This window comes from Peromyscus maniculatus, chromosome 10 (assembly GCF_049852395.1).
Source record: "Peromyscus maniculatus bairdii isolate BWxNUB_F1_BW_parent chromosome 10, HU_Pman_BW_mat_3.1, whole genome shotgun sequence".
Classification (NCBI taxonomy): domain Eukaryota; kingdom Metazoa; phylum Chordata; class Mammalia; order Rodentia; family Cricetidae; genus Peromyscus; species Peromyscus maniculatus.
The window spans coordinates 83,722,148-83,735,959 of NC_134861.1; the positions used below are offsets into that span (position 1 = coordinate 83,722,148).

General features: G+C 36.9%; 1 protein-coding gene across 5 annotated transcripts in view; it reads left to right on the forward strand.

Moving 5' to 3' along the window:
- The window catches only part of Slc4a4 (solute carrier family 4 member 4), a 336,420-nt gene that overhangs the window by 277,868 nt on the left and 44,740 nt on the right, over positions 1–13,812 (forward strand). For all 5 annotated transcript variants that reach the window (XM_076546591.1, XM_076546588.1, XM_042257613.2 and 2 more), the window contains one exon: positions 381–572. In XM_076546591.1, coding sequence (XP_076402706.1) covers positions 381–572 — 192 coding nt within the window. The remainder of the gene's footprint in view (positions 1–380; positions 573–13,812) is intronic.

Sequence of the window (13,812 nt, forward strand, 5' to 3'; positions counted from 1 at the left end):
TCATTAGGATGCACTTATTATGATAAGAAATAGCATACTGTGGGTTAGTTACCTTTTAGAGTATTGATAGTTACATAAGGTAGGTCAGTATGGACCTAGGTACACACAAGTAAGTACTTTGTAGTTTGTGACTATTAAACAAATGGCTGGTTGTAAGAGGGAAGAGCAAACTGCATAACACACTGCATAATCCCTCTCATTGGGCTTCTTAATCCCCTGTCACTCTAGTAAGGCCTCATCAGGGTACTACATCCTCCAGTGATCATCTTCAGATTGGTGTATAGTGGTTCTGGTGCAGTCCATCTAGATCCCATGAAGTGTGAAAAGCTGCTTCAGATGTGTCAATATTCTCTTAAAAAAAATCCTTGTTTTATTTTCAGTACCATAATGCCACCTTTGACTGGGCCTATTTGTCAAAGAAGGAGTGTTTGAAGTATGGAGGAAAGCTTGTGGGAAACAACTGTGATTTTGTTCCTGATATCACACTCATGTCTTTCATCCTCTTCCTGGGCACTTACACCTCTTCAATGGCTATGAAAAAATTCAAAACTAGTCGTTATTTTCCAACGACGGTAAGTACCTGGGATTTACAGAATTTTCATTGCATTTGCCTTGTCTCACCATTAATGCACTTTTACAAAATGAAAAAGGCACCTGCAGCTCAGCTTGTCCAGTATTACCTTGTACATTTAAATAATACATTCTGGTCTTTGTTCATGTGAATGCACATTTGACATAATTGTAGTCCTGCTTCAAGAAACCTTCCCAAGATTTGCTTTTATAATCCCATTGTAAGTTCTGGCTATAATATTTGTTAATGTGGGGCAATGGAGGAATGTGTTGTGTTCCATCTAAATGCATGTGACTGAAAAAAAGGACCCTTTAAATCCATGATGTTTAAATATATAATAAGCAAAACTTTTTCATATCGGTCAGGGATTTTAATGGTATATAATTTCTCAATCATCGACTATACATATATAGAAATTCATAGAATTTTTCAAACATTGACTATACATTAGTGTTTGCATGCTGTCTGTGGGCCTAAACTAAAACAACTCTGTACACTGGGATTGGTGTAAGATTTCACTATTTGAGTAAAATTTTCCTTCCCATAATACTGAATGCTGTAGTACCTAGGATGTAACTGGGTTGCATACACTTCCTCTGCCCTACCAGTGTGCTTGAGTAAACTTAAATTCAAAGCTGAAGTCCCTTGAGAGGCTAGACCAATGTTAGCTATTAAATATCATGTTTAAAGATAGAAATGAGACCAAGATACTTTTGCTTTACAGTTCAGTTTGTAGTGTTTAAGAGGTCAGTGTTTCCAGGTAATATGCTTTAAATATGATTTATATCAGTGACCTGTTTCTCTCATGAAACTGCTTCATTATGGTTGATATAGAACTTCAGTAGACAGAAGCCTCTTTCTAGTCCCTAGAAAATGAAATTTAGTATATTCACTTTCTCCTAGGAAACTGTGGATGTTCTGATTTCTTCTCACAAAATAGAGAATAAAGGGAAGAGTTGATAATGAGGTGTCTAAAAGTAGATGGCCCAAGGAATGAACATGTTCCATAAAGAGAAATGGGGGAAGGGTTCAGTTTAACCTGATTAAAATAGACTTTATTTACTGGAGTTCGGCAGGCTCAGAGGCATTCTTTGTTTAGCGCACAGTGTGATAACAGACACACACACACACACACACACATACACACACACACACACACACACACACACGGCATTACCTAGAACCTGGCTCTGCAAACGGTCTCCTCTTTCCCACTTTTTACAGTTCAAGGCTTCCCTGTTTCACTCCTGGGGATTAGGTTATTCCTGTGCATTTGACATTGAGGTCCCAGCACACACCCAGGCGATGTGCTTAACCCGACTACTTCTTCAGTGGATGAGTTATATACAGAACAGATTCCTGGGTCAAATGTTTAAGGACAATTTCTTCTAGATTGTGGGTTGTCCTTTGTTGTTACCAGTTCATGGGATCTTGGGTTTTGTTTGTTGTTTTTGTTGCATTTTTTACAGATCATGACTTCTTGTCAAAGTCTGATGTGTTTTGAGCATTGTTAGTAGAACTGTGGAAAGTTTGTAAAGCTCTTCTTTGTTGCAATTTGTAAAACAGACTTGTGTCAAACTGCGGATGAAAACCAACTATCTTTTCTACTTTTTATTTTAATTGACAAGGAACAATTATGTGCATTTGTGGAACACAATGTGATATTTTAGTATATATTTATGTCATAGAATGATTATATTAAGCTACTTAATGTATCTGTAATTTCATATGGTTAAATCATTTCTGCAATGAAAACAAAATCTCCTCTTGGCAAATTTGAAATATACAACATATATGAGCTGTAACCAGCATGTGTAGAATTGATCCCAAAAACCTACTCCACAATTGTAATGGGTTTTGCATGCTTTGACCAACATCCTCTCCTTTCCCTTGCTCCTTGCCATCTTGGCCTATGAGCCTCACTTTCTAAGTTTCTACACCTCAGTGAAACCATGCAGCATTTGTATTCTATAGATGGCTTATTTTACTTTCGAAATGCCCTCCAGGTTCCTCTATTTTGCTTCAAATTTCCTTCTTTTAAAATCCCAAAAAAGTAGGATTTCCTTCTTTTAAAATCCCAAATAGTATGCCAATTACATGTCTAGTTATATAATAATGTTGAAAGTGAAAATAGTATATATTTATTATTTTTTCATTCATTCATCTGTGGCTGATATTTAGGGTGATACTACGTATTGGCTGTTGTGAATGATGCTGTGACGTAGGGAAGTACACACAGGCCGTGGCACACTCATTTTATTTTCTTTCATTATATGTTGAATAATGATGAATGGGACTGTTGGATCAGATGACAGTTCTCTTAATTCTTTGGGGGAACCGCCTCCCATTATCTGTAACAGCTAAACTAAATTACATTCCCAATGATACAATGCGAGGGTTCCCTTGTCTCCAAATCTGGGCCAAACCTTGTTATCTCTTGTCTTCTTGATAGTGGTGATCTTTAACATGGGGGAGCTCACAACTCATTGTAGATTGAATTTGTGTTTCTTGGATAGTTAGTATCATTGAACATTTTTTTTTTACATATTTCTTGGCTTATAAGCCTTTTAAGATATGCCTGTTAAGTGTGCTGTGCATTTTAAGTGGGCTATATGTGTTTTACACTTGAGTTCCTTATATATTCATGACATTACCCTCTTGTCAAGTGAGTGGTTGGTAAATATGTTTACACACTTTGCACTTGCTTGCTTTCTCTGCTAATTGCTCCTCTTGCTGAGCAGAAGCATTTTAGTTTGATACAGTATGATTTGTCAATTTATCATTTTTTTCTGTGTTTTTTGGAGTCAGCTCTTGCAATAAAATTATGATGTTATTTTTTTTCTATTTGAGAATAATCTTTGTCAAGTTCAGCATAACACCTTTTGTTCTGTTTGCTTCTAAAATATTTATGGTTTCAGTTAAATAATCAGTTTTGAGTTGACTTTTGAAGGTGTGAGGTAATGGTCTATTTTCATTCTCATTCTTCTGCATGCGAATATCCAGTTTTCCTACCACTGATCATTGAAGAATTTTATTTTCTCTCCATTGTAGATTCTTGGCACCTTTGTTGAAAATCAACTGACTCTTGATGGATACTTTTATTTCTGGGATCTGATTCTGTTCTGCATACTTTATGCTATTCTATTACATTATAGAATCAATACACATACATTACATATTAAATGCTGTACATATATCTATCTACTTATCTATCTATCTATCTATCATCTATTTTATCTGGCTATCTATATATCATCTATCTATCTAACTATCTATCTAGTAATCTATCTAGAAATCTTTGTAGCTTATTTAGAAGTCAGATATTGTGATGGCTAGAGCTTCATTCTTCTTTGCTCAAGATTGCTTTGGCTATTTGGGATGCTATATACTTCCATACAGATTTTAGGATTTTTTTATTTCTCTGAAAAAAATGTCATTGGGATTTTTATCATCAATGCATTAGATTTCTTTGAGTACTGCAAGCATTTTAACATTATTTATTCTTATAGTCTATGAATATGAGATCTTTTCATTTATTTGTGCTTTTAATCAATTTCTTTCATTAATTTTTATACTTTATAGATCTAAGAGTATATATAATTCATCTTGGATAAATTTATTACTCAATATTTTATTATTTGTAGCTATTATAAATAGGATTGCTTCCCATTTATAATTTTAATTTTTTGAGAATTTCATACATGGGTACATTGTCTTTAAATCATATCTACCCCTTTCTCTTTGTTTACAGTTCCTTCTGTGTCTCACCCAAACAATCCCCTCATGAATTCATGACCTCTTCTACAATTATTTTTGTGTTTTACATACATACATACATACATTCATGCATGCATACATACATACAGTCACATATCCTATAGAATACAAATAGTTTTGCCTATATGTACATATGTTTAGGACTGTCCATTTATGATTGGACAACCTATCAGGGAGCTCATCTCTAAAGGAAACTGATCCTCCCCACTTCAACAACCATTGTCTACCTCTAGACCTTCATCTAAGGATGGGACCCTATGAACTTGATTTTTCTTTTGGAGAGTTTGTAGTAGTGTGTAGAAATACCATTTGTTTTGTATATTGATTTTATATCTTTAATTTTACTAAATTTAATCAGCCCTGGGTTTTTGTATTATTTTAGTGGCATTTCTAGGATTTTCTGTCAGTAATGACACATTGTCTGTATCTTAACTTCCTTTCCTATGTGGAGGCCTTTTGGTTCTGGTATGGTCTGGAACTTACTTAAAGTAGCCTGTAGTCTGGGGACACAAAGGCTGGCCTGGTGCTGAGTAGGCCTAGAGGCCAAGACATCATAGGGACCGAGTCCATTGTCTCTGACATGGTATTAGGGGGAGTTTGTACCTTAAGGCTCTGAGGCTAGTCTGGTGTGGAGTGAATAAGAGACTGAGTTGCAGGGAAGTTATAGAATCTTGAGATACTGGACCAGACTAACTCTGTGCAGTCCTCTGTACTCACCTGGAGACCAAGGTGATGGGAGCTCACCTGGTCCTCACACTGATTTTCCTGGAGTGTGTCTAACATTTGTGTCTGTGGACTCATTCTCTATCCTGTCTCTAAGCAGAGGGCATCTGTCTCTAAGCTGCATTGCCTGGGGTTGGAGAGAGGGTGATTTGTTGCATAGGATTTTCTTTCTTAACCTCTTCTTTGTTGCTGGAGGGCTTCTCTCCAGGTTCCACCAAGCCCCACAGTCCCACAATCCACGTATAAAATAATCACTCAGATGCTTATATTACTTATAAACTGTATGGCCGTGGCAGGCTTCTTGCTAACTGTTCTTATATCTTAAATTAACCCATTTCTATAAATCTATACCTTGCCACGTGGCTGGTGGCTTACTGGCGTCTTTACATGCTGCTTGTCCTGGCAGTGGCTGCAGTGTCTCCCTCTCCTTCTTCCTGTTTCCCCAATTCTCCTCTCTCCTTGTCCCGCCTATACTTCCTGTCTGGTCACTGGCCATCAGTGTTTTATTTATATAGAGTGATATCTACAGCACTTCTTTGTATCTTAACTTACCTGTAGTCTACACAGATGTGCTTGTAATTACTCATCTGGCTTTCTTAGGCCTGGTGAAGTTATTTCTGGTGTAGGTAATTGTTCAATCTGATATTTCTATAGGAGAACGGGCATCAGAAAGTTGTGTCCCACCATCTTGCTTTACCTCACAGTATTGTGGGGATTAACAAAGCAACTCCACATAATTAAAAAAGAGGTTTATTTTGGGGTAACTTACAGCCATTACAGGGGTTGGTTACAGGATCCAGGAGAGGTGAGGTATAGTCCAGCGGGGTTCTCTGGAGAACTGCTTAGTCTACCATCCAGCATCCAGGATCACAAGGAACCAAGAGGACCTGCACAACTGAATCTTGGGTGTTAAGGGTTCTTGTCTCAGCCTCGCCCCAGGGGCGGGTCATAGGTAGGCGTGGCAGTTACCAGAAGCCTCACTAGGGGTAGTACTTCCAGGTAAAAGCTGGAACAGCTGCCCACTAACTACATCACAGCCCAATAGTGATCATCTTAACTGTACATGTAACCATCACTTTTATCTTGAAATAGTAGCTCCCAAATTCAGACTTTTAAAAATTCTACTACATAAGCCCAATTTTTAATGAGTTAATTTTTTGCTGTTGATAAATGCAACTGAGAAAGTAGGAAAATTGAGAAAATAGAAAGGTGATAGCGTTGTAGTTAGGATGCTATTGAGATGGTTTTCAACTGTTTTGTTGTCTTTGCTTACATGGATCTTATACATGTAAATAATAACACAGACATAATGCATACATATTCATAAATAATAATAACAGTGTTTATCTCTCCCTTGTTTAAATGTGATTAATTCACGCTGTCATCTGGGTGGGTAGCCTCTGTGGGTAGAAACATTATGAGTGAATATGCTGCTGACCTTGCATATTAACAATGAAAACTTACATGCTTAACAAACAATAGTTGTTTCATTCCTCTGTGTTTGGATGCCTCGTTAGTTAATTCTATGAACTGTTTGAAAATAATTAAAATTTTATTTTGTCCTTTATATCAACTTTCACTAGGTGCTCAGTATTTTCTGACTTGTGGAAGTCACTCAAATAGCAATAAATGCTGTATATTGTGAGAAGAGTACATATATATATATATATATATATATATATATATATATATATATATATATATGAATCCAGGTAGATTCTCACACCAGCACTATCATTAACAGTGTGCCCTCTGATGCCTAGCTGCAGGCTTAGTTACCTCATCTACCAAGGGAGAGCTCAGCTAGACAATAATTAATGTTGTTTTAAATGCTAGGATTTTTGTACTTTTAAGTGGAGCTTTGAGGCTTCATCTCCTAAATGAAATAAATTTTCTGTACCCTACAAGTCCCTATAGCAATGATTAAATCTTACAGACTTCTACCCATTGATGATTATCTCATTGTTCAGGTCAGGCTTTCTTTTGCAGCTGCTGTGAGTCTCTCCCTGTGGATGATTTACAAGTATCGTACATCTAATTCAGAACATGGTTTACTTTATTTCTATAATTGAACTTACTCTCTTCCTGTATGTGTTATCGCAACTGGTAACAAAACCTATCCTCCTGGCCACTCATGGTCAAAATCTTACAGTGACACCTGACTAGGTGTCAGGGTCCCAGTGTGAATCAAATAATGAACTCAAATTACGATCACTCGACAAAGGTATTATTTACAAAGTCGAGGATACAGAAGACACAGGACACTGGTATCATCGTGCTAGTGACAATGAAATTGCTGCTATCCTGGGCCCAGGGGATGTGGAAAGGGTGATGGATGGAATCTAAAACGAAGGGAAAGAGCAGAGAAGGATCTTAAGAAATGATGGGGATGTAGGCTTGATGATTCAGTCAATCAGGCCATCTGACAAGGAGCCAGCTGGAGCAATCAATACCCTGACCTATCTCCTATCTTCCTTCCTTCCTTCCTTCCTTCCTTCCTTCCTTCCTTCCTTCCTTCCTTCCTTCCTTCCTTCCTTCCTTCCTCCCTCCCTCCCTCCCTCCCTCCCTCCCTCCCTCCCTCCCTCCCTCCCTTCCTTTCTATCATCTATCTATATATCTATCACCTATCTATCTATCTATCTATCTATCTATCTATCTATCTATCTATCTATCTATCATCTATCTTTACATCTATCATCCATCTATACATCTATCTATCTATCATCTATCTTTGCATCTATCTATCTATCATCTATCTATCTATCTATCTATCTATCTGTCATATACCTATCTATCATATATATCATATCATACCTCTACTGTCCCCTCTACTTTCACTCCCCTTCCCTCTCCTCCTTTCTCCTCCATCCATTTCTTTTTTTTTCTGCACATAGCATTACTGACCAGACCCAGATGGAAAGGAACTAACTGATTCTACAAAGGGGTACATAATGTACCAGTGTGTCAAACTACAATACCCATTCCATGCCGTGCAACATAGCTTTTCTTTTTCATATCAAACTTATAGGTTGTTTGGTTGTTCTACCATAGTCCTTTCCCATTACACCAACACTTAGATTTCCCTTAGTGTGGTCTTCATTGCCTTTGACTAGAGGAGGGTCAGTGACTCACTTCCCTTCTGTATCTCATGGAGCAAATAGCAGTGCATCAGTGTAGGTACTTGGGATGAAACAGATTAACTTCCTTAGGCTGATTACGTAATCAGGCCTGCTGCAGGGCCCTGACACTTGATGGAACATGGCTGGAATGCCAGACTTCCACTTGTGCTTAATGTTCCCCCATTCTTCTCAAAGTGGTGCATCAGTCCTCCAACCTGTGCTGTGACTGGTCTATTAGATCAGCTTCAAAGTCAGAGTCATTTAGCATCAAATGTCTAGGAGGAACATCACAGCATAATGTGTGATTGTCTGTGGCAGATGGCTCAAGGCATTCACAGGAATGTTCTTCCAGAGTCCCACACAAGTGAATGATTGCCTGCCTGGAACAATGCTGCTATTGCTGCATACTTGGTAGGAAAGAAAAGTGGAGTTTAAAGATACAGCAGGACTGGAGGATCATGACCGGAAAAGTTAGAAAGCCAGCGGATACTGTGATTTAGGCAAAACTGTTGTTCCTTTGATGTGGTTGTGCTCCATGTGGCTGGCTCATATATGCAATAGGCAAGAGAATGCCTTCTTTCAGGAATCACTTGATTATCTCACACCCCCAGAGGAATTAGTTTAAAATCTAAACCTGGAGTAATCATTAGCTATTTTTACATGTATATCCCAGTTATACAAATAATAATCCCTTAAACCCTAACTAATATCAACAGCTGTACTAATTTCTACATTATATTTAGATGGTGCAAACTGTTCAATGGTGTTCTTTCCCAAACAAACTACTATTGTGTATCTTTTTAATTAGCATATTCATCCCATATGGAACAAAATGTTGATTATTCTAATGTGCACTTTACATTATACTAGGTGAAGGACGCAAACATGAATAATTCAAGAACCTGACACATAGTAGGCATATATATATATATATATATATATATATATATATATATATGTTAAACTTAAGTTGAATTTTTGTACTTTCAAGTAAGAGTGACCTTTTTGTCATTTATTTCCATTCATACTAAAGGTCGCCTGTGAGATGACATTTAGTGTCATTTTATGGCCCATGCTGATGGTGGGTCTTCAAACAGTGGCATTAGGAATGAAAGCAAAGTATAGTATTCCAGAATTTCAATGAAAACATAATGAGTATTTTAGCTAGGTAATACATTTTGTTTTTATGTGCATAAACCACAGGAAAATCTATGATTCCATGGGGAGTTAAGATTCTGAAACCATGATTCTTTGATGACAGTTTGGCTGCCACTGTTCTAGTAAAGTTGCCTGTGTTTAGAGGCGAGAGGTATTTATTTTGTAAATAATTCTTTCTAAGAGGTGGGTGACATTCCACTTCTGTTTTCTTTTCTCTTAGAACTTTCTTGTTGAAAGGTAAAAGCTGTCAAAGCATAACAACTATCATATTAAAAGTGAGTAAGAAATAATAGGGGCATATTCTGGTGTTAGTAAAACTGGGTGACATTTGTATAGTTTAAAATATCAAGTCATATCACATCATTGACGTTCATTAAAAACATGATTTTTCTGTCACTGAACATATCAGATCTTTTCCCAGTTCTTTTGATGTTTTGTACCTAGGAAAATCATTTTGAAAGTCAAATTTGCTTTTGTCTAACTTTTTCATATTTATTTCATGAAGAATGACAAAGGGACATTTGGTTATAAATATAATTCAGCCTGTTAACACATTTTTACACTTGCTACAAATACTTCAGCTCTTACAAAAAAGTTACAGTTTACTTAAATTGAGCCCCAATTAAAATAAAATTCAGCGTGATATGTTGTGAGCAGACTTCTTATGATGGCACAGAGGTAGGCTATAGATAGAAGTCATCCCCTGACCACGTTATCCTCTGGTTTGAAGCACATTCAGCTAACTTGTTCATCATAGGAAAGTCAACAGCATTCAGATGTATGCAGTAAAACAGGAGTTTCATGTTCCTAGGTTGTCTAGTTACCAATTAGTCATTTAATGCTAAATTCTTGTATTTTAATATAAACTACGAAATTAACTTTCTTTATCGGACCTGCACCCCTTATAATAATACTGATTTGAGTAATATGCAAGGAGACCTTAGGAAAAGTGTTGGGAATTTGGGTCAGTTAGATTTTAGTGGATTTTAATGTGACTGAGTCTCTATATTTCTGAAAAGCTGTGGTCTTATGTTGCTTGAGAGTCTCTGTAACAAGAACTCATCATCCCACAGACAGAAATCTGCTTTTCCCCTCCCACAGCCGCTGTCCACAGGGTCTTCTCCTACTCCTAGGAGTTACCCAGGTAAGTTGAGGTTTCCTTTCCTACAGTAGACTTCTAATGTTGGAAGACATTCTTCGCACAGCTTCTCAGGGAAGCTTAAAAAAAAATCAGCATTTTTTCCCCTCTGATATGTCTCCTAAATCATGACTCTTCTGGTTATCTTTCTCTAGATCAGCCTAAGATTTTTTTTTTCCAGTTTCAATCTCAAGATTGGATCATAGTTTTGGATCTCGTTTGCTTATTTGTTTGTGGCACATGCTTATTTGGTTCCGTGTTCCACTGCCCTGTTTTGAGGCAGGCTAAAAGTGTTCTGTTAGTGACTGTTAAATTCTCAGTCTCCTTGCTGGACCGCTTCTCTAGGCCTACTTAGGAACGTTCTACTGGCAGGCTGTGAGCCCCACCTTGAAAAACGATCCTGCCTACTTCCCATTTCCTTCAAATCTCCCTGACTTGAAGCTTATAGAATTAAACCCTACAGTCTGAACCAGACTTTTATTGAATTTGGAATATAGCAGGCATTATTGGATCCAAATACAGTGAATTAAGATCACTACTCTGAGTAATGTTAATGCTTTTTTAAAACAAGCTTTATAGTATTGACCGCTAGAGAGATCAAATTTCAAAATAATCATGCTATTTTTTTGTGTGTGCCTGTGACTGCCAAAAGGTACATAATTGTCTAGCATGTTTTTTTCCTTCTAGAACAAATGCTTTTTTACACTTTTGTTTAGAACTTCCAAGCACTACTCTCATTAGAGGACTTGACATCATAGATTAATATTTACTGAGAGCCCACGGGGCGTCCGCTGCTGCTGTACTTGTCTCTCTGTAGCAGCTCCATCCGTTGAGGGTGGCTCGGCAGGCGCACAGCACCCACCCCCACCCCAGTTAATTTAAGAGCAGCTGCGGTCCATGCAAAGTGAAAACTGAATGTCCTCTGGGGCTTCCGAGGAACCAAATTTATTTTTTTCCCCTGTAAATTAACTAGCTTCTCGCTGTTGGTGTCTCTATGATTATGACTCCCTCAATAATTAATATGGTATCATCCTTCATAAAAAGTACATTTTTAATAGATTTATTAGCTTGTTTTTGCCTGAGAATAAAAGAACAGCATATGATTATTGGAATTGTCTTTCTCATCCACTTAATTTTTTCTTTAGTTTGGTAGTTTAAATATTTAATATGTTTGTAGCATTCTAGATGAATTGAGATATTGTCTAATTAATTTTGCAGAAGATAGAAAATATTTTTCAGCTTATTTTTCTAATAAAAATAGAAAAAATGTCAAAAATAGTCATACTACCCAAAGGTCATTATAGTCTTAATTTAGATGTGCTTCTCTTTCATAAGTTACTACAGTAGTGCATGCTGCAGCATTCCCATGTACCATGAAAAAACAATTTTTAAAAATATCAGCTTTGCTCTCTAGAAGTTATCTTCATTTTTTTTTCTCTCAGATTGTGAAAACTTAGATCCAAAAGAGTTTGAAGGTTAGCCCAGAGATACTTAGTACTGCATTTAGATGCATAGATGTAAGTGTCCATCCAAACTAAATATGAGGTCTCTGAATCCACAGGATTGGGCATAAGATCCTGTAATATATATATTTATATTTTCCTCTAGAGAATATTTGCACCTGTACTGTTAGTTATCACCAGTAGTAGCTATTAGAGAACTGCAAACTATGATTTTCTGATTTTATTTTTATTAGTGTGTTGACCTTAGAATGCTGATTTGAAAGATAAAACAATGAAAGGAAATAATATACTTTTCTGTTTCTACATGTGTTTGGAAATGTGAGAAGGGTGCAAAGAGATCACCTCTTACTGCCTTCAAATTAGTCCTGAAGATGCCTGTGCACAGAACCTATACTGATGGTCAGCTAGTTGGCTTGACATCTTTAAGATGCTTTCTGATTCTTAGTTTTGCCCAGTTAATTTTAGTACAGGTAACTCCTGAGTAGTCTGCTTAACATGGCACTCCACCTACCTTCCCGTGATAGAATATTTAGTATTGAATATGGAAGTGATCTGGGGAAAAGCAATGTCCCTATAAAGAATGCTAAAACTAGATTCTGTATCTTAGAAATGAATTTCATAATCATAAACATTGTATGACTTAAGAGGGAGGGGCGAATACAAATAAATATGTTGCACAGAATGCTATAGCTCTGCCAGAGATGTTTAGTGAGGTTTACCATCATTAATAGGGTTGCTGTTTATCTCTTATAAATTTTAAGAACTATAATTCTTCCATTTGTTAGGATTTGTCTCAACAACTTGTGCATCCATGTTATAATAGTGCCACATTTAACAAGATAACCTTTATCCAGGAATTCTACCAAAATCAATATATGTGCACACATATACATAATACTCTGATATATGTGTGTGTGTTATATACACATATATACTGCATATGTTTGTTTGTACATATCCACAACACTTATTAGTTTCTCATAGCTATCTTATCAGATTACCTTATTATCTTATCAAAATTACCAAATCATCTTATCAAATTACCATAAACATGGTAGCTTGGAACAACAAAACATTGGATCTAAGAGGCAGATCTGGAGGTTCAAATTAAAACAAGAATCCTCGATGTGTGAAATTGGTCTCACTAGAATGGAAATCAAGGTGTGAGAAGGACTGTGTCCCTCTGGAGGCTCTAGAGGACAATGCGTTTCCTGTTTCTTTCTAAGCACTGTCTGCCATCATTGGTGCTCGGACCCCTTCATTCAACCTCAAGGCCAGTAAAAGGGCTGGTCAGACTTCCTCAGGCTTTACCACTTTGACTCAACGTGATAGCTCAGGTTGGCCTGAACTTGCTATTTATATAGATTTGCCCCAAATTCATGGCAATCCATGACAGAAGTACTGAAGGCAGACAGATGTGAAGAAGAGAAACGATGTAAGATGCTAAAGTGTTAATTGATATGAGGTTACAAAATATGATCCCAGATATGTTTTCAAGATAATTGTTAATACAGGATATTCTTAGTAGGTTGAAAGGGTATTTCTTTTAGCCTGAACAATAGGGTAAATTAAGCTGCCATCTATTAAGATGGAGAACATTAGTAAAGGAGAAGCCTGGGTAAAACCAGTAGAGTAGACCGGGAAGTCTACTAAACTCGATTTCCAAAATGTCTTCAGAGTAATCATAGTATTCCTGGATCAAAACACAGCAACTGTGAAAAATGACCTGGGTTATCTGGGCTGTTACCACGCAAGTACTCCGCTCTTGGAAGGAGCTCCAGATCAGTTAGAATTCTGTGTTTGCTCTCTGTGTTGGCTTTATCCCATTGAATGAGATGCTTCTAAGAATAAACATTAATGTCA